The 24,968-nt window shown below is 39.8% G+C and overlaps 1 protein-coding gene across 8 annotated transcripts in view; it reads left to right on the top strand.

Annotated features, from left to right (window-relative positions):
• Positions 1-24,968, top strand: part of DYM (dymeclin) — a 212,298-nt gene that overhangs the window by 138,405 nt on the left and 48,925 nt on the right. For 4 of the 8 annotated variants that reach the window (XM_074532155.1, XM_074532159.1, XM_074532157.1 and 1 more), the window contains 2 exons: positions 7,882-7,984; positions 16,837-16,890. In XM_074532155.1, coding sequence (XP_074388256.1) covers positions 7,882-7,984; positions 16,837-16,890 — 157 coding nt within the window. The remainder of the gene's footprint in view (positions 1-7,881; positions 7,985-16,836; positions 16,891-24,968) is intronic. The other 4 variants (XM_074532156.1, XM_074532160.1, XM_074532158.1 and 1 more) reach the window with 1 other exon arrangement.

Genomic DNA, 24,968 nt, shown 5'->3' on the forward strand with positions numbered 1-24,968 from the left:
CTCCCTTAATTGTTCTAAGTAGTTTCTGATTTTGCTTATAAACCTACAAGTGTATGGTGACTTCTTGTTTTTCTACTTAATACAACAATATTCCAAATAATAATGTTATCCTCTGTGAGGCAGAATTTGATATGGCTTTATAGCGCATGACTTACAGATCTCTGCTCATATGTTAGCAGTGGCAGATAAAAGGGTGCTCTAAAATTAATGAGATGTTTTGTCATGAAGATATCTTGAAGTATATAATTTATTAGGATCAAGTTTAGGATTGTAGAATTAAAAGAATGGCTGTTTATGTTTGCTGTTTAACAGGGAGATGGGATAGAAATAATTTTCTTACCCAGGATGCATTAAAACCATTTGTGATGCCAGAGAGCAGCTCAGGTGAATGACTTTTTACATGGGCAGAAATCAACAAGACAGCTTTAAACAAACAGAGGGCAGGTTCAGATTGGATATTAGGAAGAAATTCTTTATTTAAAAGCAGGGGGTGAGGCCCTGGCCCAGGGTGCCCAGAGCAGCTGTGGCTGCCCCTGGATCCCTGGCAGTGCCCCAGGCCAGGCTGGATGGGGCTGGGAGCAGCCTGGGACAGTGGGAGCTGTCCCTGCCCATGGCAGGGGTGGCAATGGATGAGCTTTAAGATCTCTTTCAACCCAAATCACTCAGAGGTTCTGTATTTGGGATTTGCCCTGAAATAGCTGCCAGCTGTGGCACATAGCTGTTTCCAAGGGGACACAAACTTATATTTTTAAGGCACAATATGAGAAAAGCAGAAAAAGGTCTGACCTCTGTCCAGCAAAATCGGAACAGGGCAATACCTTCCTCGTGTGAATGTTCTACTGTTTGGGAGCTCTTCTCATTCCCTGATCCCTTGAACCCTCTTTGTCCATCAGTGTGGCCCATGCTAACCATGTTATTTACATCCATGATATTTGTGGAGTCTGCACACTGTGAGTGTCTTGATTTCACATCATCTCCACAAGCCAGATGGACCTAATAGTAAATATAGCAAATCTTTATTCAGCAGAATTTAGTCATGTTTCACTTTACAAGATTAGAAAGAAAGATATAAAGTGCATTCTTACTTTCTGTTTATTCTGTTATTTAATATTTTAATTGATTAGATTCTGTTTCCTGGGATCCTAAATGTCTCCCAGGCTTTAGAGTTGGTCTCAAATAGATAAGAGCAGTGCCTCTCTATGGAGTAAATGGCCCTGCAGAGGCCTTGGAGTTCTCCATGGCTATTGTCTCTCTTTATTTCTATTTATGTGCCATTGTAGCTTGGATAATTCGAATGCAGAATGCCTCAAGGGCTCTTTTGTAGACATGAGCACAGGGGGCTTAGGGATTTTTCTCTGCATTTATTTGTACTAAATGGATTTTTCCCAGTGCTGGGTTCCTTAAGTGCTCACAGAGCACTTCTCCATTGCCCACAGACAGGCACTTGCTTACAACCTGTCCCCCATACAGGTCTATGGGACAATGCATTTATTGTATTTCAAGTGGAGCAGCACAGTACATTTATTTTGTTCTGATGTCTGGTATGACACTTCACAGACCTTTATTCAACCAGATGGGCATTTCAGGTTGTCTGCTTGGAGACGTCTGTGCTGGGACATATCGATGTCTAGGGTTCTTGTGCCACAGCACACACTTTGTTTTGCTGTAATCCCTTTTAAAAAATAGGTCAACCCAAGGAGTGTTCCTTACATATACAGAAATCAAGGTATGGTTTTATGTTGGAGATTTTTTCAGGGATGGCCTAGAAGGCAGCTGTGAGGAGCAGGTTCTCACAGCCTGCTTCTGTGAACAGCAGAGGTTCTCAGGTTATTTTTAATTACAAGTAAAGGTGACAAACATGAAGGCCTTGAGAGCCTTGCACATCAGAGTTCTCAGGCAGCTTTCTCATAACAAGTGGATGTTCTATTTTTGGCTGTTTTGGGAAAGCAAAAATAATTTTGAGAACCCAAATCTTGGTATTGGAAACATAAGGAGGGTTTGGTGTGTTATCTCTGACCTATTGTGAGCTCAGATTTTGCAATATGCATGAAGTGAATTAACACTGTTATAAAAAGTGCCTGATTGATTAATAAATCGGAGTCGATGGCTGACCAACGCAAGGTGGGTCGTCTCCCTTCCAACTTCAATAGTTTTAACTTTTAGATGTCAGGTTTTGAATATAAAATCTTTCTAGAGCTTTTTTCCAATATGATTGTCTCATTGTAAAATCCTTTTGTTTGAAAGGAGTATTTTTAGTGTAGCAAGGTTTTGATGTTTGGGGCTTTATACTTAAATCTTTAAAATAGAGAACAATAGTACATTTGGCATGTATATAGGAAGAGTGAGAAAAAGCAGCATAGAGTATCGCTGAATTGTTTGAGAACATTCATCCTCAGATTTTTTGAACCGTGGAACTGTTTTTTTCCATTACCAGATAGTGGTTTGTTCAGTTTGTTTGCAGCACTTCTGAACTAGGAGAGTGAGCAGAAAAAATTCAGAACATCTGAATGTCCAAACTTCAGATAAATTCTGAGGAGAGGTGCTTTGGTCCTCAAGTAGTTCTTTACTCAACACATACAGAATATTTCTAGATACCCAGATAAATGAAAATTCACCTTTAGAAGCTCAGTAGTGATTTGAATTGTGAGAAATCCAATCCTTACCCCTTCTTGCTGTCATATAACACGATCTGACTTTCCTCTGCTGATGTCATCAGTTTGTTTCTATCCGTGCCACTTTTTTTCAGGCTTCCATCTCTTTCTTTGTATCACACCATCAGTCTAAACTCATCTCATACCCTAGGTATTGAGATTGTCTTCTTTCCTCCCAGGTTTTTCTTCCCTCTTTGCCATTGCTTTGACAACGCAAATAGGAATTTATTGCACCTTGAGCCGGGCTCCAACCTCCTTTGTAAGGGTGCCCATATAATGATAGTTAAGTTTCTAATAACTTTTTTTTTTTAAATTCTGGTATCTTGTAGAGTACTGTGTAAGCAAACTTTCTTTCTCCCTTTTCATATTTTTGGGTTTTTGGTCAATTCACTCTTCTCAAATCCATTGAATAAATGAGTTTTCAAGAATTTCATGTAGAAGTATGTTTTCTGGTTTAGATCCTGTACATTTTCATGCAATTGTTTCAAAATCTTTCACGCAGGATGCGAGGGGCACTTGCTGCACAGCACAGCTTTACTGGATATAAAATCACAGAATTGTTTTGGTTGAAAAGGACATCTAAGTTTGAGTCCAGCCCTCTCCCCAGTGCTGCCCAGCCCACCACTGCCCCATGTCCCCAAGTGCCACATTCACATGGCTTTTAAACACCACCAGTGTCCTTGGTGACCACAAAGTACATATAGTTTTCTTTTTGATCTCAGCTTGGCTTTTAGTTGGGCAAAAATAGATGTGTGATGAAGACACATGAGGAAAATTTGGGAGACAGTCACAGCTTCCACTTCTGGAAGTGTTACTTTTTGTTATTCAACTGTATTAATTAAAAAAATCTCACATGGAGGAAAGTAATATAAATGATTTGTAGAAGCCTGTTACAACAGGGGTACTGTGCTTTATTTTTCTTACAGTCTCATTGAAAGACCATTAGCAAGGTGTATTTTTTAGTGATGGGGTGATATCCTCTTTGGAATGAGTTTCACAATCACTGTTCTAGTATTATGCTCAGGACAAACTGACATGTTATTTTGGAGCATCCTATTCACTTCCTTAAAATAAAGTACACTCCTACCTTTCCTTCTTGTTGTTCAAAGCTTTCAGAAAACTTTGTGGTAAATTCTAACTTCAGATTTCCTTTCAACTTTTAATTTTAGTTCTCATATATTTTTTTCAAATTTTTATAAAAGCTGCATTTTATACATTGGGGTTTTTTGATGTGAAAAGTGTACTTTATGAGCGTTTTCAAACTGATGTAAATTAGACTTTTTGAGGCACTTGTTAAATGAGTTTCCATATTGGCTTTTTTTTTTTCCTTTTGGGATCTACACACTTTGTGGAGTTGACTTTTTGAAAGTGTTAGGTTCATATATTACTGGTTTGCATTTTATTGTGTGTGCAAATAGCACTTAATCAATTCACTGGTATTAGCAACCATTTCTATTTCGTCTGTATTAATTTCTTTTATTTATTGAAGTTCAGCCCTGAGTTAAATTAAAACCTGCTGTGTAAAGGGAGGTAAGAAATCAATGTTGTTTTTAATTCCTTGAAAACAAACAACCACAGGACCTTGAGATTGTTGTTCAGCCTTTAGTCTTCCTGGCTGGCTGAGCTCATCGCTGCTGCGATTTTTGATGATCTGTAATAGATCCCATTATCCCGGAGCGGTGTGGGTTGCAGAGACCTCAAAGATGACACTGTGTGTGGTCAGGGGCACTTTCCAGCAGACCAGGCTGCCCCAAGCCCTGTCCAGCCAGGCCTTGGACACTTGCAGGGATTTGGAGACTCCCAGCTGCGCACAGCTTCTCTGGGCACCCGTGTCAGGGACTCACCGCCCGCACAGCCAGGAATTTCTCCTGATAATGCCCCTGATGAGTCCTAATCTTCCTAACAGATGCCAGCTGTTACCTCATCTTGCTCTTATTCCAGCTTGCTGTTTTGCTCACTGTGCATTGGCCTGGATGTGCTTCTGTGAGGGAGGGAGGAGTTGAGATGAGGGACACCAAGATGATTTAATTGTTCTGGACATAGCTCTTTATTGTTATGAAAAGTCCATAATGGGTGAGATTGAAGGGCTGTCAGGCTCCATAGCCTGCCTGACAGTTGATGGAGAAGAGTGGATGAAAGAGGACAAATATTCCAGTAGAAAAATCCATATTCTTGTCAGCCTGTGCACGCTGCCCTTAATGACCACAAAGTATATATATTTTTCTTCTTGATCTCAACTTGGCTTTTAGTTGGGCAAAAATAGATGTGTGATGAAGACACATGAGGAAAATTTGGGAGACAGTCACAGCTTCCACTTCTGGACCTTGTACCTTGTTGTGAGGAGAGGAACAACCTTGTTGTAAAGGATTTTTGCCTTTTAAAAATTGCATTATTCATGCCCTGAAAATCAAAATCAAGCTTAAAACCTTACATACACTGGAGACATGGCTGCTGCAAAATAAAGCAACTCTTCTAGAATGCAGCATTTGTTGGTGATGAAGGGTATTTATGAGCTAAACTTCATAGAAATGCCTTATGAAGGTTGCAACTAACCCTGTGCTGAGACTTTAAAAATTAGTCTGATATTTATCAAGGTGGTTTTCAGAGCTAGAGACAGAGGCACAATAATAAGCAAATGACTTGGAATTGAAGTTTTGCGCCAATTTAGGGAGCAACAGTATTTCCTACGAAGCTCCAAATCCATTCCTAATCACAATATCTGTCCTTTATTTCTTTCTTTTTTCTTTTTTTTTTCCCCTGTGATTTGCTGTAGTGTTTTTGTGGGGGTGTTTGAGTTTGACATTCTATGCCTTTTTATTATGAAAAATTTAGTATGAAAAATCCTACCATGTTTTCCTGCCCTTGTGCTTATCTAAGGGATGGTCCTTAGAGAAGGATTACCAATGGATGGAGGAGAGAATTGTGTTGCGTTTTTCTGACCTGGATGTCTGTGTTGTGGGCACTGGTCCCACAAAAAATTGTCAGTATAGTGTGGAAGACATGAGTTTGTGGCTGGGAAGCAGAACTTTGCAAGGGGAAAGACAGCAAAATCCTTTGCACTGCTGCTCTTTAACTAGAAATCAGCCACCGAGATCTTTCTTGTGCCATAAACTCTACTTATAATACACATAATTATTAAAAAAAAAAACCTTTAAGGAATATATAAGGAAATCATTTGTCCATTATTTTCCTTTCTGCTTTTCCCTAGTTCTCTACATTTCTATTGGAGTAAATAAATTTACTTTTTGCTATTCTGGTTCCATGCAGAGTACCACTGTATGTTAATTTTCCTCTTCATATATATTGGACACATGCACTTTCAAAATCTTGATCCCTTTTCCTTGTTTATATTTAAAATTCCTTTAAAGCCAGAATGCTTTATGTGTTTTGGAGAAGAATCTACTAGTTGGAAATCTGCGTTATTCCAAATTCTTCTTCTTTGTGAAATTATCTCTATCTTCTGGAACAGACACCAGATTTAACCTGATTTTGCTGCATCCCACCAATAAGCATCTCCATCTTTTTTGCTGCATCCCACCATAAGCATCTCCAGCTTGGTTTTAACTGATTATTTTGTCTCCACAGCACTAGATGGTGCTGATGACAGTATCTCTGAAATCTGTCTTCAAAGATAACCATGGTTGCAGAAGTAGTGCTACTGTTTGCTACCAAGGACCAGTTTGCAGATCCAGTTATTGATCTGAAAAAAAAATCAGTCTGTGAGCGCAATAATAGAATTTGGGAGAGGGAAAAAGGTGGAAAGCTACCAATATATCTTAATTTCTGTGTTGCTTCTTCCCCTTTTAGCGTGGAATGTTCTAATGGTATTGACTAATAGCTGTGAGTTAGTGTAGGGAATTGCTCGTGGCTGTGAGGAGTGTTGGAAAAGCCTTTTCCTGATGCTCTGGACTAGCAATGGATGACAAGAGCTCATGACAAGCTGGCCATTCTACCCTCTAAAACACACACAGTCATCCTTGGAAAACCTGACAGGAGTCCTGTAATGCTCCAAAAAGAAGTAAAGAAGTCCAAAGGATGTTTTTAAATGCAGAAAGCCTAAAAACATCTGACAACAAGAGAAAATGGCCTCAGGTTGCTCTGGAGTAGGTTTAGAATGGATGTTAGGGAAAAATTCTCCATGGAAGGGGTTGTTCTTTCACAGGCTGCCCGGAGCACTGGTGGAGTCCTCATCTCTGGAGGGATTTAAAAGCCACTATTTAAAAGTGGTTGTGGCACTTGGGGACATGGGTCAGTGGTGGCCTTGGCAGTGCTGGGGGAATGTTGGACTCCATGGTCTTAGAAGCTCTTCCAATATGGGGATGGATTCATCTGTTAATTGGTAGCCATGTTTAGGCTGTCCAGGCCTTTAGAGGAGTATCTGACTCCTTGCTTAATTGAACCCCATGAAAGCCAGGGCCCACACTGGGATTAGATACCCCACTATGCCTGGCCCTGAATCTTGATGTGTTATCAACCCCTGCTAAAGCATCCCCCCGAGAACTACGAGCACCAAAGCTTAAAACTCAAGGGACTAATGCTGCTGAGCATTACCTGGTGGTCTTTGCCCACTGCTGCTACTCCCACCATTCTCCTTGTAAATCAGGTTACCCCATGTTCTCTGAGTGTCATTGCCCTGCTTTTTTCCAGAATGCAAGAAAAATGTGTTTATTTCTCTGTATGTGTATGGACCTCTGATTTAACAGATTGTAAAGCTAAGGTAATCCTTTTTCAATTGACTTAGGCTAAAATAAGCTTGAAAATAATAGGTAATAGTAAAATGCAATAACTCAGCCTCAAAGTACACAAAGCTTTTATCATATACTCAGATTTCTCCTGTCTAAGAAATAGTTTATTAAAATGGATAATATATGAGATACGTAAGTATATATTACAATGTATTGCATGAGGTGCTGCACTTAAAAATTGCATTCTAGTGAACACAAACTATTTATGAACTAAAATTGCATGTATGCCATTCCTTCTGTGACAGTTTGACTTTTAAGGATTTAATAATGAACAGAAAATGTTCTTCAGAGCATATATTGTATAGAATATTTCTGATTCAAACTCTGCTGTTACTTACCCACATGCTAAATAAATAAATAAATAATACAACTGTGCATTACATTCTAAAAATTTTATGTATATAATAAGACACCTTTCCTTTCTGAATAGTCTTAACTATTTCAGGACACTCTCATAAAGTTATTTTAATTTCTTTTTCCCCCAGTCTATTTTCTCTGTTGTCTAAAAAACACAACAAAGTGCTGGAGCAAGCCACGCAGTCCTTGAGAGGTTCCTTGGGTTCGAACGACTCTCCACTTCCTGATTATGTGAGTATCAAAATGAGTGTTGTAATGGGTGCTTCGGAATTCAAGTCATACATCCCTAAATCTGCAAAGAATCCTCCGTGTGGCAGCTGAGCAACCACCAACATCAAAATACAGGAACCTGTATGAATGATGTCATGTCTGAAACGTCTCTAAAAAACAAGAGTTACACTTAGAAATGGCAGAGCAAAACCACAGCTATGCAGAGGGAAGAGGCTTAGTGTCAACTCATGCTTTTCGAGCCATTTATAATTCAGAATATTTAAATGACACCATTGAAAACGGCATTTTTAAGAAGTGGGCTTTAGCATCCACAGAATCTTAAAATGCCTAAAAATGATTGAGAACAATTCCCAGTGAGCCTCTGAGGGAGTACTGGAGTCATGGGGTAAATTAGTATGTTCTGAGTACATGGATGCTTAGAGTTCCCTTCAGTCTGCTGAGCCAATGCCCACAAGTAGGCAACAATTTTGTATTTAATTGCACAGCTTGTTGGGAAATCTCTGCTTTGGGTGGAAGAACGTCTTGAGAGGACTTGAATAATATCTTTGTGCTGCTGAATTATCTTTGGTCTGTAGTCATTTGAACCCTCACTGCAGCACTGTGTGCAGGACAGAAAAGTTGATTTATCATTTGCTTGGGATTTTTGAGCATGAAAATGTATCAGCTGTTTTATTTTCAGGGCTAATGCATGATCCATAATATGCCTGCCTGAGACTTTGCATATTCTATTACTCTAGCATTAAATATAAAAATATCTAAAAAGATAATTTGGTATAATAGTTTAATGACTTAAATAGGGAAACAGCATGATACACATCTGCAAAACACATAGGCACACATAGGCATGTGGTAACATACATATGAAGAACTATATTTTAAGATGTGTAAAAATACTTGCTTAAAAAAAAATAATGCTTGAAAAATATTTTATAGGTTTTGAACTTTTTAACTTGCTGGATGTAAACAATACTGCAGTTAAGGAAAGGCCCAGGGGGAAAGGCTTTATATATGAAATTGTCCCCTCACATTCAGAAACAGCTGAACAATGCAGCTGATAGAGCTGGGAAAGCTCCCTGGAGTACAGCCAAGAGGCTTAGATACTCCACTGATTTTTTTTCTTTTTACTGTTGGTATGATGTGGGGATGGAGGGGAGAAAGAGAGCCCTTGAAAAGATTGGTGTAGGGGAGAGAATTTACTCTAAATTAAGTTCATGGCCTGTATTTTGAAGCAATAAGGTAAACTGTTAATGCATGGCTTTCTGGTCCTTTCTTTTTCCTCTTGAAATTGCTCATGTTACAGCTCAGCCTTAAACATAGGCAGTTGACTAAAAAAAAGTTGGGGCCAGATTTCATCACTTCAGCATATTCTGCTTCTGAAAGCCTGTGTTTATGTTGTGTGTAAGAGCAAGGAGGAGTGTAGGAGTGGAGGGGACTGAAATGTCAGAAGTCCTGGAGCACGTTTTACCTCTGTATCTCAGTAAGGAGCTGAGGAAAAGGGTGATTCCAACATCGCCTGCTCTGCACAGGTTTGTTTGTTTGTTGAGAGGTGGAGGTTTGCCTAATAAGCAGTTCTCTTGCCAGGTTGTGTTTGGACCAAATAGTATTTTAAAAATGCCTTTTTCACCATTTTTTTCATTCACTTTAATTTAGAAATTTTTCATTTTCTTACTGTTCTCTGTAATCCAAATGGGAATTTGCGTGAGCCCGAATCCAAGGGTTAAATCACATAAAAGTATTCTAGGTGCTGTTTAAGATATTGTCTTAAATTCTGTGTGTTTGAACCGTAGTACTCTTTATATTCTAGTAAGTTTTTGACCCAATACACAGTCCCTAAGCTTATACTCACTGATGGTGGTAGGAATATACTGAGTTCTACAGAACTTTACATGTTTATTAATGTTCCTTTTGTGAGTTATCTGCTGCAGTTTGCCATCAGGCTGTGGAGTAACAGCAGAGCTGGGAACTGAAGTAAGGAACTGACCCCTATTGGTCTTGATATTGTTCTTGCTGGGGTTTTTCTGGTTTTTAAAAAAGAAAAGAGCAACTTGTTTCATTTATTGAGGCTGGACCAGTGTCCTTTCCTGATAAACTCCTGTCAGTGCTGTGGATTCAGGAGCACGATGGAGAAGGCAGCAGGACAGAGACACCCAGCCCCTGTCATTATTGCCTCAAAGACACAATCCTCTGTTAAGATTATTTTTCCTTGTTAAATACAATCCTTTGTTAGACTGTTATTCATTGTTTTTGTTGCAGCATTGACCTGGTTTGAAATACTACATATAATCCAAATAGAAATGGGAAGAATCCACTTAAGTTTATGTTTCTTACTTTCTTGCATTCAATGAAAGCATGTTTTCCAATATTTTTAGCAAACAAGAAAACTGGTAATAAAATAATTGAGAATTTTGCTTCTTTCAGTTCAAATCAAGACGTATTACTTAAGTAAACATATCAATGATTTTCTTAGTAATTTCATTACAGCCTAATGTAATTTATCAAATCAAAGGTACTTAACAGCGTAAATAGAGACATGTTAACTTCTCTTGGGAGGTAACACGTCAGACGCGTTGTTGGAGCTACCGTCTACACCAAAAATTTCTTTTCAAGGATTTCATAGTATTCTTTATGATTTTTGAGTGCTTCCCCTGCTTTTTAAACTACAGCTGGTAACGAGAGATTCTCCTTAATTCTTTCTATGGAGAAGAAGAGAGTAGATTTTTATTTTTGGCAAGTTCATGTCATTTTCTTGCTGATATGAGAAACTTCCTAAATGGAAAAATTGAGGAAATTAAAAATTAAATGTAGATATAGTATTAGATTGAAGTAGTTTGGCAGACATCATCACTTGAGTTTTACCTCCTGAATTTTGAGTTTAAAAAAAGTTTGTTCTAGCCAGATGAAGCTTAAATATGTTAGGAAAAATTGTAAAAATAATCCCACTTAGTGGCAATATATTCAATTATTTAGTACACAGCATTGTAATTTAAACAGCACGTCAGTGGTGGATGAAATTTGGGATAAAAACCTTGTAGAGTAATATCAAACTTTTCATATTAATAGACACATTAATCAATATATGGAGAGCCATTCTTTAATCCCCTGTCCAAAATCTGTTGGATTTTGGGTTATTTAGCATAGAATGAAAGCATGTTGGCAACTCAAAGGGAAAAAATGTAAAAAAATACAAATGTAGTGAGCTTTGTGTGTGCACGTGTATGTATAAAAATATATGTTTTGATGTGTAGTTATATATATAAAGTCTGCAGTAGCAAAGCCTGGTAGTGCTGGAGACTTCCCAATCAGAGCTGACTTCTCATGACTCCTTCCCAGTCCAGTAAATTTACCCACTCTGCAAAGCTGGCTTTCATGGAGGGCTGGAATTCTGCAAATGTTGATGAGTTTTCCTCTCATCTTGATAACCAGAATTAAACTTTGCATCTGGATGATGAGATTTCTGTATTATTTTCTTTTCCCCCTCAGTTTGTGCTCCATAATGGGCTAAATGAATTCCAATATTTAGATTCTTCTTTGATTTTTTCCTGATTTATATGGTAAATAGAAAGCAGCTGTCTGTTTAACCATCTAACTCTTGAAACTCCTAGGCCCCTCGAGCGTCATCTGGAAGTAATGTAGCTTGTAAAACAAAGCTAAGAAGAAAAAGCAATGTTTGTTTTATGTGGGATGAATGACTTCAGTTGGGGTCCCTCTAATTCGGCCATTATGGGGGTTATTAAAAAGCAGTATTACAAAAGTGGTTTCAACAAAAAAGAAATTTGGGGGGGGGGGTGGGAGCTTATATCTTGTTATTACATTTGATTATATTCAAACCTCCAAGTACTTCATAAATTGTCCTTCGTTTGAGTTTCCCCAAGAGACAACCAGCCCAGTCTCTCCCATGTACATCAAGAGATGTAAAAAGGTTCCCCTGCATCATTAATTCCTAAGAGAAAATTACCTGTTATAATTAAGAGCTCCTTATTTATCTTAGAAACTTGAAATTGCTAAAGATAAGGTAAAATCAGGTGCATGAACTGCAGTATTTGGTGTCTTTTAAACATAATGGAACAGATCTAGAATCTGTTTATGTTCTAGATTCAGTTATGTGCAGAGAAGTTAATTTTTCATCCAGTATGAAAAAAAACAAGTTTTATTCACTAATGATGTGAACAATTTGGCCTTTAAATAAATGTTGTGATGTTTAGGGGATTAGAAGGAGATGATCTGTAAGCCTTTCCAGCCCAAATCATTCTGGCATTATGTGATTCTATGAATCATGGAGCCATTTGCAGTGGAAAAGACCTCTAGGTTCATCAGGTCCTATAAAATGTTCTGTGCTTGCATATCTAATATTGCATGAGGGATCCTGCAGCTCTGATTGTTTTAATTATCTAAAGAGCAGTTTAACGCAGAGCTCTGCCATCACACAGGAGTGTTCTCCTATAGACTGTGCTATCACGAAGAAGTGGGAAGTCTTCCCCACAATCATCTGATGACTCTAGAAATGATGCAGAAATGAAATTAAACCTATTTCCAAATAAGCTGGTCGGCTGTAATAGAGTTAGTGTGATGCAATTAACGTTGTTCAGCTGGTAGTCTGTAAAGCACTGCTCGGTGGTAACTGCTAAGAATTTACAAAATACGTAGAACTGGATACACTGTTGGCAGAATGGGAAACTTTTGCCAAATTAAATCAAGACTGCAGCCTGAGATATGCCCATATTTGTCAAATACTGGAGTGAGGAAAAAAAAACTAAGGTAGTTTTGTTTTGTTGTCTTGGGGTTTTTTTGTCATAATCTTTCTTTAAAATTCAGAAACCACCTACTTACCACCCAAAGCACTGCCTAGGTCTCTTCAGTGTTTTTATTGTCTCTATTTTCTTCCTTTTCAAAATGGCATCAGGAAACCCAGTAAGATTTTTTTTTAATGCCTTAGTCACGCATCATTAGTAGTCCAAAAATCTTGATTTTAGTATCTCATGTTGTCTAAAGGAATAAACTTAAAATGTGATTATACAAGAGAATTTTTATTAGGGTGTTGTTTAATGAAAGCATATGCTAAAGCAATATAGTATTGGGTGGGTTTTGAATAGTGTGTGGATTCTAGCTGTTCAAGTTGCACTTAATAGGAGAGTCACCTTGTTTTGCAGTATAATACCTTCTTTTTGATTACTCTGACTTGATGGCTGATGAAGTAACATTTTCAACATCAGGTTATTCTTGGGTTTGCCTGTCTCCAGTATTGAGCAGAGGGCCTAAAAATACTTTTTCTAAATATTAGTCATACCCTCCTTCAGATGAATTATATTTTATAGAATATTACTCCTACCTAATCCTCCTATTTTTATATCACCAAAAAATAGCTATTTCAGAATAGACTGAAATAACCAACCTAACCCAAATCTAAAGCAGGCTTTTCTATTGAGTAATAGCTGAATTCTGCAGTTCTGTCTGAATTCTTAATCAGTTCTTTCCTTTAAATGAATTGAAACTTTCATAAGAAAATGCTGCATAAATTATCCTTAAACAGAAGAATTATCCTAAAATCCTGTGAAAAAAGATGTTGGTGAAGTTCAGTCTCTTAAAACTTCTGTATATTACTATGAAGTACTAATAGTTATTTGCAGCTGGCTTTTGCATTATTATGTCTTTACAAATATATTTCTTGAGATTGAAAGATTTTTACATTACATACATTGAAGAACATCAAGATTATGTTCTTCAATAGGATGTTGGTCTTTCATCACCCAGGACTTCCACAAAAGTGCATTGGTGTCTGGTATTTGTGTTACATAGATGGTTTTAAGCTTTATTTCACTTAGAAATTCTCATTATTTTGGCAAGTAGGGATGAAAATTCATTTGGTTTGAAGGAACATTTACTATGGCAGTAGCATCTTATAATTATCTGATTTAAAATCTTTCATTCTTCAGGTTTATGAGAAAGGAAAACAAATAAATGGCAAAACACCTGCTAAATTTCAAAACCCCTTGTTTTGCTTGTTAGAAACATTTGAAATAAACCAAACTTGATAATTTTTTACTTTTTCTTCTTTAAAATAGTTGTAGAGCTCTAGGACATTGTCATTATTTTGCAGTAAAGGGTATAAATTGTGGCATTTGTTCAAAGTCTGCACTCAAACCCCATGGTTTTTGAGAAGACTGCTTAAAAGAGTGTTCTTAAAAGAGGTGATTAAACTGAAGAAATTGTAAGAGATTGTCTTATAAAAGGGTGAGATCTTGGGGTTCCTTTGCACCTCCCTAAGTTAAGCAGGAGAACTTTGTATGCTGATTTTTTTCCTGCACAGCTAATTGGGTTGCATTTGAGAGAACTGGAAGCCTGGGAACGCTGGTTTTAGAAGGGCCTTAGGTGTAGCTGTAGATAGAAAATGTGATACATTATTCAGATAAAGCCCTCATAGGCCTCTCTATAAAACTGTTTATTACCGCCGTGTAAACCAACATTTGTTTTATTCACACTAATGGCAAGTATTGAAGTGTTTGGATGAAAAAAGGAGCAGTGCTGATCCCCAAAGCACCCTTCTTTGCTGATTTGGTCATTAGATGCTTTTCCTGCTGCCTCTTTCACATGAGTGGGTTGTTCAGGGTTTCTCAGAAACCAATTATTCACCTGGATGGTTCGTCTTGGTCAGACGTCCACAGGCAAACAGAACAAACTAATGCAGTAGCTCTCCAAAGAGTAGGATTTATTTTTATAACGGCAATCTATTTCAACAATGCATTAAAACAATTTTCTGGTGTTCCTAACGCAAGGTTTTGATTGAAAAATGTAGTGCTTAAAAACCATAAGTATGTGACCATATGTTATAAACATCCCAGTAATTGTTTTTTTTAAACATGCAGCCATATAAAGTAGAGGAAATGGACGAGGAAGAAAGTATGTACCAAACCTTTTAGGCTGTTTGGTACTAAATATCTAACTGGAATTGGAATTTCTGTGTGCTGCTTTTTCTCTATGAGATATTGGCGGAACCTGTTGTACCTTCCATTTCCAATTTCTCCTCTTCATATTTTACGGGGACATTTGCAGACTAACCAGTGACATTTTTGTATGTTTTTAGTTGTTTTAGAAAAAGCCATCCATTACTACCAAAGGGTACTAAGAAGATATTTAAAAAGTAAACAAACATAGATCTTTAGACTCCTTCATTGCAGATATCTGTGATTTGACACTGGAAAGACAAAGAAAATAATAGAAATTAGGGTGAACCAAGACCCAGTGATTTTGAGAAACATGCTATAAGAGGAAGATAGTGTGCTTCACATTGGATAAAATAATGGAAGAAGTTATTCACATGTGGAGATGCTGCTCAAATCCGTCTGAACTGAAACGTCCACACCTGCAGTGCTGGGGACAGCTCTGGGCCCTCAGCACAAGAGAGACACCGAGGGGCTGGAGCGTGTCCAGGGCAGGGAACGGAGCTGGGAAGGGGCTGGAGCCCCAAGAGAGGCTGAGGGAGCTGGGAAGGGGCTGAGCCTGGAGCAAAGGAGGCTCAGGGGGCCCTTGTGGCTCTGCACAGCTCCTGACAGGAGGGGACAGCCGGGGGGAACAGGGACAGGAGCAGAGGGAACGGCCTCAGGCTGGGCATGGGGAGGCTCAGTTGGATATTGGGGAAAATTCTTCATGGAAAGGCTTGTCCAGCCCTGGCACAGCTGCCCAGGGCAGTGCTGAGTCCCCATCCTTGTAGGGATTTAGAAGCTGTGTGGATGTGGCACCTGGGGACTTGGGTCAGTGGCAGCCTTGGCAGTGCTGGAGGAATGGTTGGACTCCATCTCTGTGGGCTTTTCCAACCTAAACAGTTCTGTAATTCTATAAAATGTTGAAACAGGACCATTTTCAACCTCTGCAGAGCCACATTTATTACACGTTGTGTCCATGTTACTGAAGCAAGTTAATCTCATCAGTTTACAGTTTATCTTCTCGGAGAGGTCTTGTGCCCCCTGAGCAGCATTTCACAGTGTCACGCCGAGGGCAATTCTCCCACTGGTGGCTGTTGTTAATATTACCTATAATGTTACACAACTGCTGCTGATTGGCAGTGTGGGTGGCCAGGAGACTGAATGATGGGATGAAGGCAAGGAGAGTGTTTTAAAGGGAATGAGTCAACCATATTAAAAGGCAGTCTTGGTATGAAGTGAATAAGAAAAAGGCTTGGATACAAAAAAATTATTAATATAGACAGAAATCCAAAACCAAAATTGGATTTTGAAAAAGGGTAGGCTCCTCTCTGCTGCTCATATGAAGTATCACATGGAGCAAAATAAGCCACTTACTGAAAACTGATTTCCTCATCACCTGGCCTGAAAACAGCATTAAAGAAATATAGAAGGGAGAATTTACATTTTGTTTATCTCCATTGGCAAGAGTGGATTCTTGTTCTCTGTGAAATACCTTCCTGAAAAACCTCTCAGAAAATGCAGAGAATGTATTTAAAAGAAACAGAAATTTATAAGTCTGTTACTCATTTTTATTGAATTGTATGGGCAACCTAATGTTTTTCACAGGTGTAATTGAAACGATAAACTTTTAATTCCCTTTCATGTAATCAGCTATTTCTCCTAATTTTCTCATTTCTTTGTTGATTAGAAACTAAGTGAATTAGTGGAATACATTGCATATTTCATATGCTAAGTCAGCTTTTATAAATTGGAATTCTTCCACAGAATTGGTTAATTATAGAAACAATAACCCAGACTTTGCACAAAAAGTAGCAATTCTTAACAGTCTCCGAGTTAGAGAACTAGGGGTGTTCAGCCTGGGGAAGAGAAGACTCTGGGGAGACAAGCCTCTAATACATTGCCATGGTTTAATCCTCCTGTATTTGTTATCCCCAGCACTTTTGGGAGATGTCTGATTGCCTTCACTTCTCTGAAACAAAGTTGAGACACGTAAGATACCTTTTTTTTTTTTGTTTTTTTCCCCCCATTTGCCCTTCAGATATGTTACTGGAATGTGGTGGAGCTCTTCCAGAGCTGCTCCTGCTCATACTCAGGCTGGAGCCCAAGCTGGGTGAGCTGTGGCCCACTACTGAGCAACACATTCCCCAAAGACATTGTGTTCCAATGCATTTTTGTGTTGCTATCAAGCTGGCACGGTGTGTACAGAGCGTGTTCCACTCCAGCATTTTTGTGTGTGTTAACCCAAACCCTTGACCTCAAAGATAATGTTGGCTAATAACGAAAAACAGCCGTCCTGTTCTAGAGAAAATAAGATGTATTGTAACATTGCAGGTTCAATTTGCTTTATTCACTGCAATAGGACTCATTATCTGAAGTATATCTGTTCTCCCCAGATAAACTGTGGAGAAAATGGATGTTGCAGTTCCCAAAGGCAGGTCTTTCATCTGCTCACCAGCAGATCATTTGTGGCACTCACAGAGAAATAAGATGCTTACTCAATGCAGCCAAAATAAGTTATCTGAACAAATAATGACGAGTTTTCCCGTTCCAGTACTAATCTTCTAGATTTTGATAAATTGAGTCAATAGGAAGAGTCATTTTTTCCCATGGGAAAAAAACTTTGTGGAATTTTTCTGATATGTAAAATTATTTTTCTGCAGTACATTAGCCATCTTAACGTGTGGTAAGTTAATTAAAGTTTGTTAGAAAGCAGTGTAAATTATAGGTAACCAGTTATAGTCACAAACAGAATTTTGGTGAGGACGAGTTGAGGGACTCTGGGATGGATGTGCAACATACCCAGGTGCTTCACTGTCTTTCAGCAGTAATCTCTCATCTTGTCCCTGTCTGTCACTGCTGAGCTTTATGAACCAGGCTATACAAAATTAACTTTGGTCCCAAAATAGACAAGGCTTCATAAATATTTCAGGAAATTTTATTTAGTTGGATAATGCAGTTTTTACATATTTCCATCAAGAGCATTTTGCCTCAAATTTTGAGAAAATACCATCTGTTGCTCATAGTTCATTTTGGAGCAAGTGCCTCTGTACATGGACTTCTGCAATTATTTTCTGTGAGTTTCGGGTTTTCCACATCTCAGTTAAAGGTTTGTTGTTTTGGCATTCAGGCTGCAGCTGCTCTGTGCTTCCAGAACATTTAACAGCACAGTGGTCAGCAACTTCTGTGTTTATCAGAACTGATGCAGTGTCTTTGTGACCAAATGTATTTCAAAAATAAGATGGAATGTAGTAAAAAGAGATCTAATCTAAAAGATCCCCATTTATTTGGTTTGTTTGCTGTCAGCCCTCAGAAAGCTCTTTCTCATCTCCTTACAATTTCCATTTTATTCGGCTCAAGAGAGCAGTTCTTGAAATTTGTTCATGGAGGTTTTTTGGGCGCAGGTTAATATAATAAATTGTACTTTTACTGGCAGTGATTAGTTTTGAAAAATTGGAAAGGTAAGAGGAAAACAAAACCACTTTCTTATATTTTCTAATCTTAGAAGAACTTATCTCCCTTATACTGAAAACCACTTCAAAGCTCAATAGTGTGATTTTTCTGATAGGTTTCACATGTCTTTGTTAAGCTATTCCCTTTAATTTTCAAAATATTTAACACCACTGAAAGAATGAATATAGCACGTGTGCTGAGTGGTGTCATAAAGAATTACTTCTTTAACTATGCTGCTGTCTTTTAATGTATGGTAAGAAATAAAAGCATTTTCCATTATTTATCTTGAGCGCTGGTGTGAGATGATGGCTGTAAAGCAGCTTATTCCTGCTCACAGGAGTTTGGGAATTTTGTGCCATAGCCTCTTGTCAGCTGTCTGCTACCTGGGACCTGACATTTTGTATCATGCACTGCTGCTGTTCACTACTGAACCATGGTGTAAACTTTCATGTGTGCACACCGTAACCTTCTACATGAACAGCAACAGGTTAAATCTACCTTTTTCTGTAATTACTGTTTTTAGACACGCCTAATATTGTCAAGAGGGGTTTTTTTTTCTGTTTTGTGGTGCTTTTCTATTGTTGTCTTACCCATCCCAGTGTCCCTTTGCAGTGATTTTTGGTGTTTGAGCAGAGCAGGAGTCTTGCTCTGTGGCAGCAAGGGCAGGGTGTGGCCTTGGCAGTAGCACCATTCCCTTGCCTCCTTGATATTCCCCGAACTGTAATGATGGATATGTCTGCTCTGCAAACCCCTTCTGACTTTCTTATTCCTCCCACAGAAATTTCAATAGCAATTTTCACCCCCAGGGCAGGAATACAGAATCTTTTGGCTGCTGGGTAGAGAGAAGCACTGACTTTTCCCACTGGCATCCTGTGCATCATCAGGACCGGAAAATCTTCTGCTTGGATAGTATGGAAATTATGGAAACTCCAGTCTCTGTATTGAGGACTTGGATTACACAGTCTTGTGTGTGAAGTTTTTTCTCTTACATAGGGTCAGAATTATTCAGATTGGTACTTTCAGTGGGAGAGAACAGTTCCAAGGCATTGATGGTTTTCCTGTGTCATAGCAGAGATGCTGAACCACAGGATCTGTTCAGTGAAGAACCATACAAGAACTTAGGAATTCAGATTCTGTGAAGGTGACAGCTTTAGTCAGGGATCAGTGTATATTCAGCTTGTTTTGGTACCTTCTCAATTAAAATTGCTTAGACACTGAAGGTTGGTCTGCAAGACCATAGAATTGTAGGATCCATTTGCTTTGGAAAAGCCCTCTCAAGTCTGGGTTGGAAAAGTCATTGAGTCATTCCCCCAGCCTGCCAAGGCTACCACTGACCCAAGTCCCCAAGTGCCACATCCATAGGACTTTTAGATCCCTCCAGGGCTGGGGACTCCGCTCTGGGCAGCTGTGCCAGGGCTGGACAGCCCTTTTATAAAAGAAATTTTCCCTACTGTCGAACCTGAACTTCCAGCAGATCAGCCTGAGGCCGTTCCCTCTGCTCCTGTCCCTGTTCCCCCCGGCTGTCCCCTCCTGTCAGGAGCTGTGCAGAGCCACAAGGGCCCCCTGAGCCTCCTTTGCTCCAGGCTCAGCCCCTTCCCAGCTCCCTCAGCCTCTCCTGGGGCTCCAGCCCCTTCCCAGCTCCGTTCCCTGCCCTGGACACGCTCCAGCCCCTCGGTGTCTCTCTTGTGCTGAGGGCCCAGAGCTGACACCAGGATTGGTGTGATCTGTAATTACTGAGTGATTTTCTCGAGTGACAGCGGGAGGTTCACAAGAAACCTGCTAATAGTTGTATATGTCCTTCTGCAGACAGTGTTAAGTTGTTATTGCTAAGTATAATATCAAGGATGAAGAAAATATTTGATAATATAGTCAGGGATTATGCTGGGGTGAGGGTACTGGTGGGTAAATTACTTCCTGCAACTGTAGTATATTGTATGTAGTAAAGTTTGGGAGGTGGGAAGAAAAATATTAAGAAAATTGTTAGGTTCTAACTGCTAATTGGTGGGGTTTTTCTGGCCATTTGCAAGATGTGATGTTTTGCCATCTTATTCTTCTTCACGAAAAAATATGGGTTTCTGTACTTCAATTAACATCACATAGGATGAAAAGAATAAGAGCCCATTCGAAAGAAACATTAAAATATGATAAGGGTGCTTAAATTTGGAATTAATGATGAAGTCAAACACAAAACTGAATGCCTGTATTAGCAACTGTATCTTCATAGTAAATTGTTAAATTTGCTCCTTTTTGGAGAACCACTCACTTGCTTCAAAGAGGGTCATCAGAAATCATCTCTAAGATACACATTAAGATCTACAGATTTCATTAGGTACTATTTACATTGCTATTAATACTACTGTTAGGTTTAATGCATAAGTTGGAAACTTTGTCTTATATAAGACCTGCATTGCTCCTGATGGGATCCCAAAAAGTAGAAAAATACTTTTTACAAGAGAATGTGATTGTTATCATTCCATGATAATTGTCAAGGTTTCAGTTCTTGCAGCACTTACTGCTGTGTAACTTCTCTGAACAGTTTTGCTGGTGACATTTTGCAGCTAAGCTGAATGTGTAGGGCTGAAATCAGAAAGTTTTTCACTTGAGGAATGTCTTTAAAGTCCTCAAACTCTCCTCAAGGTAGATTGGTTCTCTCAATTAAAGCCTATATCAGGATGATCTATTTTACCTTTGTATGGTGGAGTTGGGGTTGCATATGGGACTTGTTCTTTCTTGTTCTACCAGTCAAACTAAACAAAATCTTCCCATACCTCTAGGGAATGCTGCTAAGTTTGGTGGAGAAATGGAGAAATCTTCATTTCCTTTTACTCATAGTATTTCCCTAATACTCATTAGTATTTCAAGCATGGTATGACTAAATAAAAATTCACAGTTTTAATTTTCTTAGTAAAAATGTTGTCATCTTCTAGTAGCAGTTGCTTCCCAGGTTTTGTGCGATCTTAGACAATGATTGGGTTCAGTTTTACTAAATACTGTTTCCATTCTGTTGTCATTGTTGCATGTGGTTTGGGAATAGTGTCTGTGAGTGCTAGAGTTCCCAGCTGGTGACTTCCAGGTATTTTGGGTGTTGTGGTGGATCCCCTTATGCTGAAGCTTCTTGGGGGCTTAGAGCAGCCTCTGAAGCTTGACACTCAGTAGATGTCTTCCAGAGTAATTTGCCTTTTCTAAGCTAGTTTGGTGAAAATCAGTTTATTTGATTTGATTTGCTGATCTAGTGTAAGGTGTCCCTGCCAATAAACCTTCCATACCAAACCATTTTGGGTTTCTGTGACTCTGGGAATTGCAAAATCTTCAGTAAACAGGTAAAAAGGACGCAGGGCTGTGAGACTGAGGCATCACCAAGAATCAGTAAAGCACTGAAGGAATCTGGGCAGTTTTATAGTAGTTTTTGATTGATTCTGGAGCCTGACTTTGAAGGAAGTGGAGGATAAGTTAAAATATTTCAAAGTGAAGTGGTTTAGGATTGGAATTTCAAACACAGGAAGGGCATGGATGGAAGAAGAGATGAAAGTGATGGGGTGAGCAGCAGATGAGCAGTGGGTTAGCTGTAGGTCAGCTGGATGATAAACACAGTATGGTGAAGTCATGTAAGAAGTACCAATGAAGCAGCTGCACCTTCCCTGGGTTATATTTGTGTCCTCAGAAATGGCTCAGTATTTCCTGGGCCAGAGCAAGCTGGGAAAGCAGGGTTTTGGAGCAGGAAAGCAGTTGGGCTTGCTGCCTTGGCAGGTGTCCTGTGGTGTATTTTCCTTCGGAGCAGACTGCTCCTGGGCCCGTTCCTCTGGGGCAGGACACACACTATGGCATTTCCTCCTTGTCGTGGGCTGTGGTGGGTGTTGGCACTGGGATATGGGCTGGAAGCGCCGTGTTCCTGGTGGGAAGTGTGCTCCCACACAGGCTGGCTCAGCTGGGCTGAAAACCTGCACGCTCAGCTTGCCAGCTACTCGGGAAGGAGAGGAGGAATGTCAGGATGGACAGTTTATTTAGCCAAGTGTCTGGCAACAAACAGCTCTGCTGTGTGACAGCAGTGCTTTCATTTCTAAGCAGTGATCAGAGATGGCAGGGTTAATACTTGAGGTTATAATCACCATAGGCCCTGCATTTTTTCACGTAGTACCTACTTTACCAAAAGTTGTCTAAGCTTGACATAGAACAGCCAAAGAGTATTGCCAGTAAAAGAGATAAAGATAAGATTCTGGTCACCAAAGGCTTGGCTTTGAAGTTGCTTTGCTCACTGAGGGTAAGAACAGCTTTCTTGTGAGCTTCCTTCATTCCTCTCTGTTCTTCCACTCCTTTGGCAGAGCAAGTTTATTTTGTTGAAGGTTTTATTTTCTGCTGAAAGTGCAGGAAATTCAGACAGCTCTCTTGGAAGCTCCCCAAAGCTAATACAAACAAGATACATATGCTTCTCTTAAACTAACTGAAAATAAAGAAAATTATTTGAAAATATTTAACTATAGATATTCCTCAATAAAGAGAAATTTATATAATTACAGTTGTGGATGCTGATAAATTATGTTATCAAGGTGAAATTCCCTGTAGCGTGTATTGTCTATTCCTCATAAAAGATTGAGGGATACCACCCTGAAATCTGGAATAGCTGCATTACAGGCAGAAGTAGTAACTAGTGCATGTCCAAAAGCATAATTCACTGAAGTATTCTTTAGTATGTACAAAGCCAGATGAAAAGAAAAAGTAATGTAAAATGAACTGAAACTGTCTGTTCAGCTCTATTTTGTGTGGCTGCAGCTTATGGATCTGAAACAGTTCACCAAATTTTTCCTGTTGGTTTCTCCCTGGTAGAAAAAAATCACAGAAGTTGTCTGTTTGGGGTTAATTTTGCATTCTTAGTCCTTTTGATATCTGTTAATTGTGCAGGGTATGTGTGGTTTTCTTTTTTTTCATTGCTGATAAAATTGCCTTTATAGTCATATCTGCGTCATGAAGGAAGTAGTTGTTTATGACTATAATTTTTTATAATTTATGTTCACAAATTGTTGAATCTCACTGAAAATACTACAGATGAAGAGCTGTAGTGAGTCATCATGGACAGGGGCTCAGCATGGAGAACAGCCATAATTACAGTTGCCTGTGCAGCCTCCACCCTCACCTTTTCTCTATTCCTACATCTATATGTGTGGGATCTCAGCACCTCAGGACTGAGGTGTCACCGAGACCACCCTTGGGGGGCTCGGGAGTCCTGGAATGTTCCAGAAGTGTCTGGTGGCTGGACTTTGATCCTACACAGGAGACGACACCTGTATGAGGATAGGAGGGTTTCACCGGGGTGAATGGTGAAGGGATTGGTTAATTAGAGAGTGAAACACAGGGTTTAGGATTTCTGTACAGGGGGGTTTAGAGAAGTAAGATGGAGGAATTGGGGCGTGTCCTGTCCTTCTTCTTCTTCTTCTTCTCCTCCATCTTCTGTGGTGATGGTGGCACTTTGGGATTGGTCATTACTGAAAGTGCACCAGGCAATAAGGGGGAAAAGGATTGGGGAAAATTGATAAATATTGTACACGTAACTATGGGTATAAAGATAAGTGACCGCCCGGAGGGCAGGGGAGTGTGCTCATGGCTGGCTGCTGAGCAGAGCTCTGTCGGGCCGAAAGAAAATCTTTTAGATAAACAATTAATAAACACCGAGACCGAGAGAAGAACTGAAACCTCTTCTCGTCCTTCGATACGCGGGCTGCCCCAAGGCCACTCCGGGCCTTTCCAGGCCCTCCAAACAGCCGAAAACCGGACATATATGAGGCCTTCAGCCTCAGCTCTGAAGATGATGGGTGGTCCCACAATGTGGATGCAGCAACACAGACGTGGTGCAGACCTTCCTGACATTCCAGGGCCTGCAGGGGCTCCAGGAGAGCTGCACAGCCCCTGGGGACAAGGCAGGCAGGGACAGCAGCCAGGCAATGGCTCCCAGGGCCAGAGGGCAGGGACAGATTTTGGCCCATTGGGAATGAGGAATTGCTGGCTGGGAGGGTGGGCAGGCCCTGGCCCAGGGTGCCCAGAGCAGCTGTGGCTGCCCCTGGATCCCTGGCAGTGTCCCAGGCCAGGCTGGATGGGGCTGGGAGCAGCCTGGGACAGTGGGAGCTGTCCCTGCCCATGGCAGAGAGGGTGGAACAAGGTGGCTTTTAAGGTTCCTCCCAACCCAAACCATCCTGGGATTTTCTGAGTTGCAAAGAGAGGCAAAGGGAGCTGATGTCCTTAAGGGGTCACTCAGACCTAGCAGGGAGAGTGGTGAGTCCGAGATGGTTTTCCTTCTGTGAATTGTGGAGTCCCTGGGAAGGAAGCTATTACATCATGTCCAGCTGTTTTAAGTAGCTGCTTCACAGCTTTTGCACACTGTGTGCACTCCTGGCTCCGCTGGAGAGGGACCAGCATTGTTGGTCAGAATGAGCTAAAGCCACCAAGCTTTGACACAAAGCAGCTTGCACGTTCGAAAATTCAAATGTCAAAGCGTTTTATTACTGGCAGCGAGTTCCCACTCACTAAAAGCCATTCATTGTCATAAGCAGTTAACTTAAGAACTATGTTAGGACATGTTTTTTTTGTCAGCCTGCATTTCCATCAAGTATTTCTTTTGCAATTACATG

Source organism: Zonotrichia albicollis, chromosome Z (assembly GCF_047830755.1).
Source record: "Zonotrichia albicollis isolate bZonAlb1 chromosome Z, bZonAlb1.hap1, whole genome shotgun sequence".
Classification (NCBI taxonomy): Eukaryota; Metazoa; Chordata; class Aves; order Passeriformes; family Passerellidae; genus Zonotrichia; species Zonotrichia albicollis.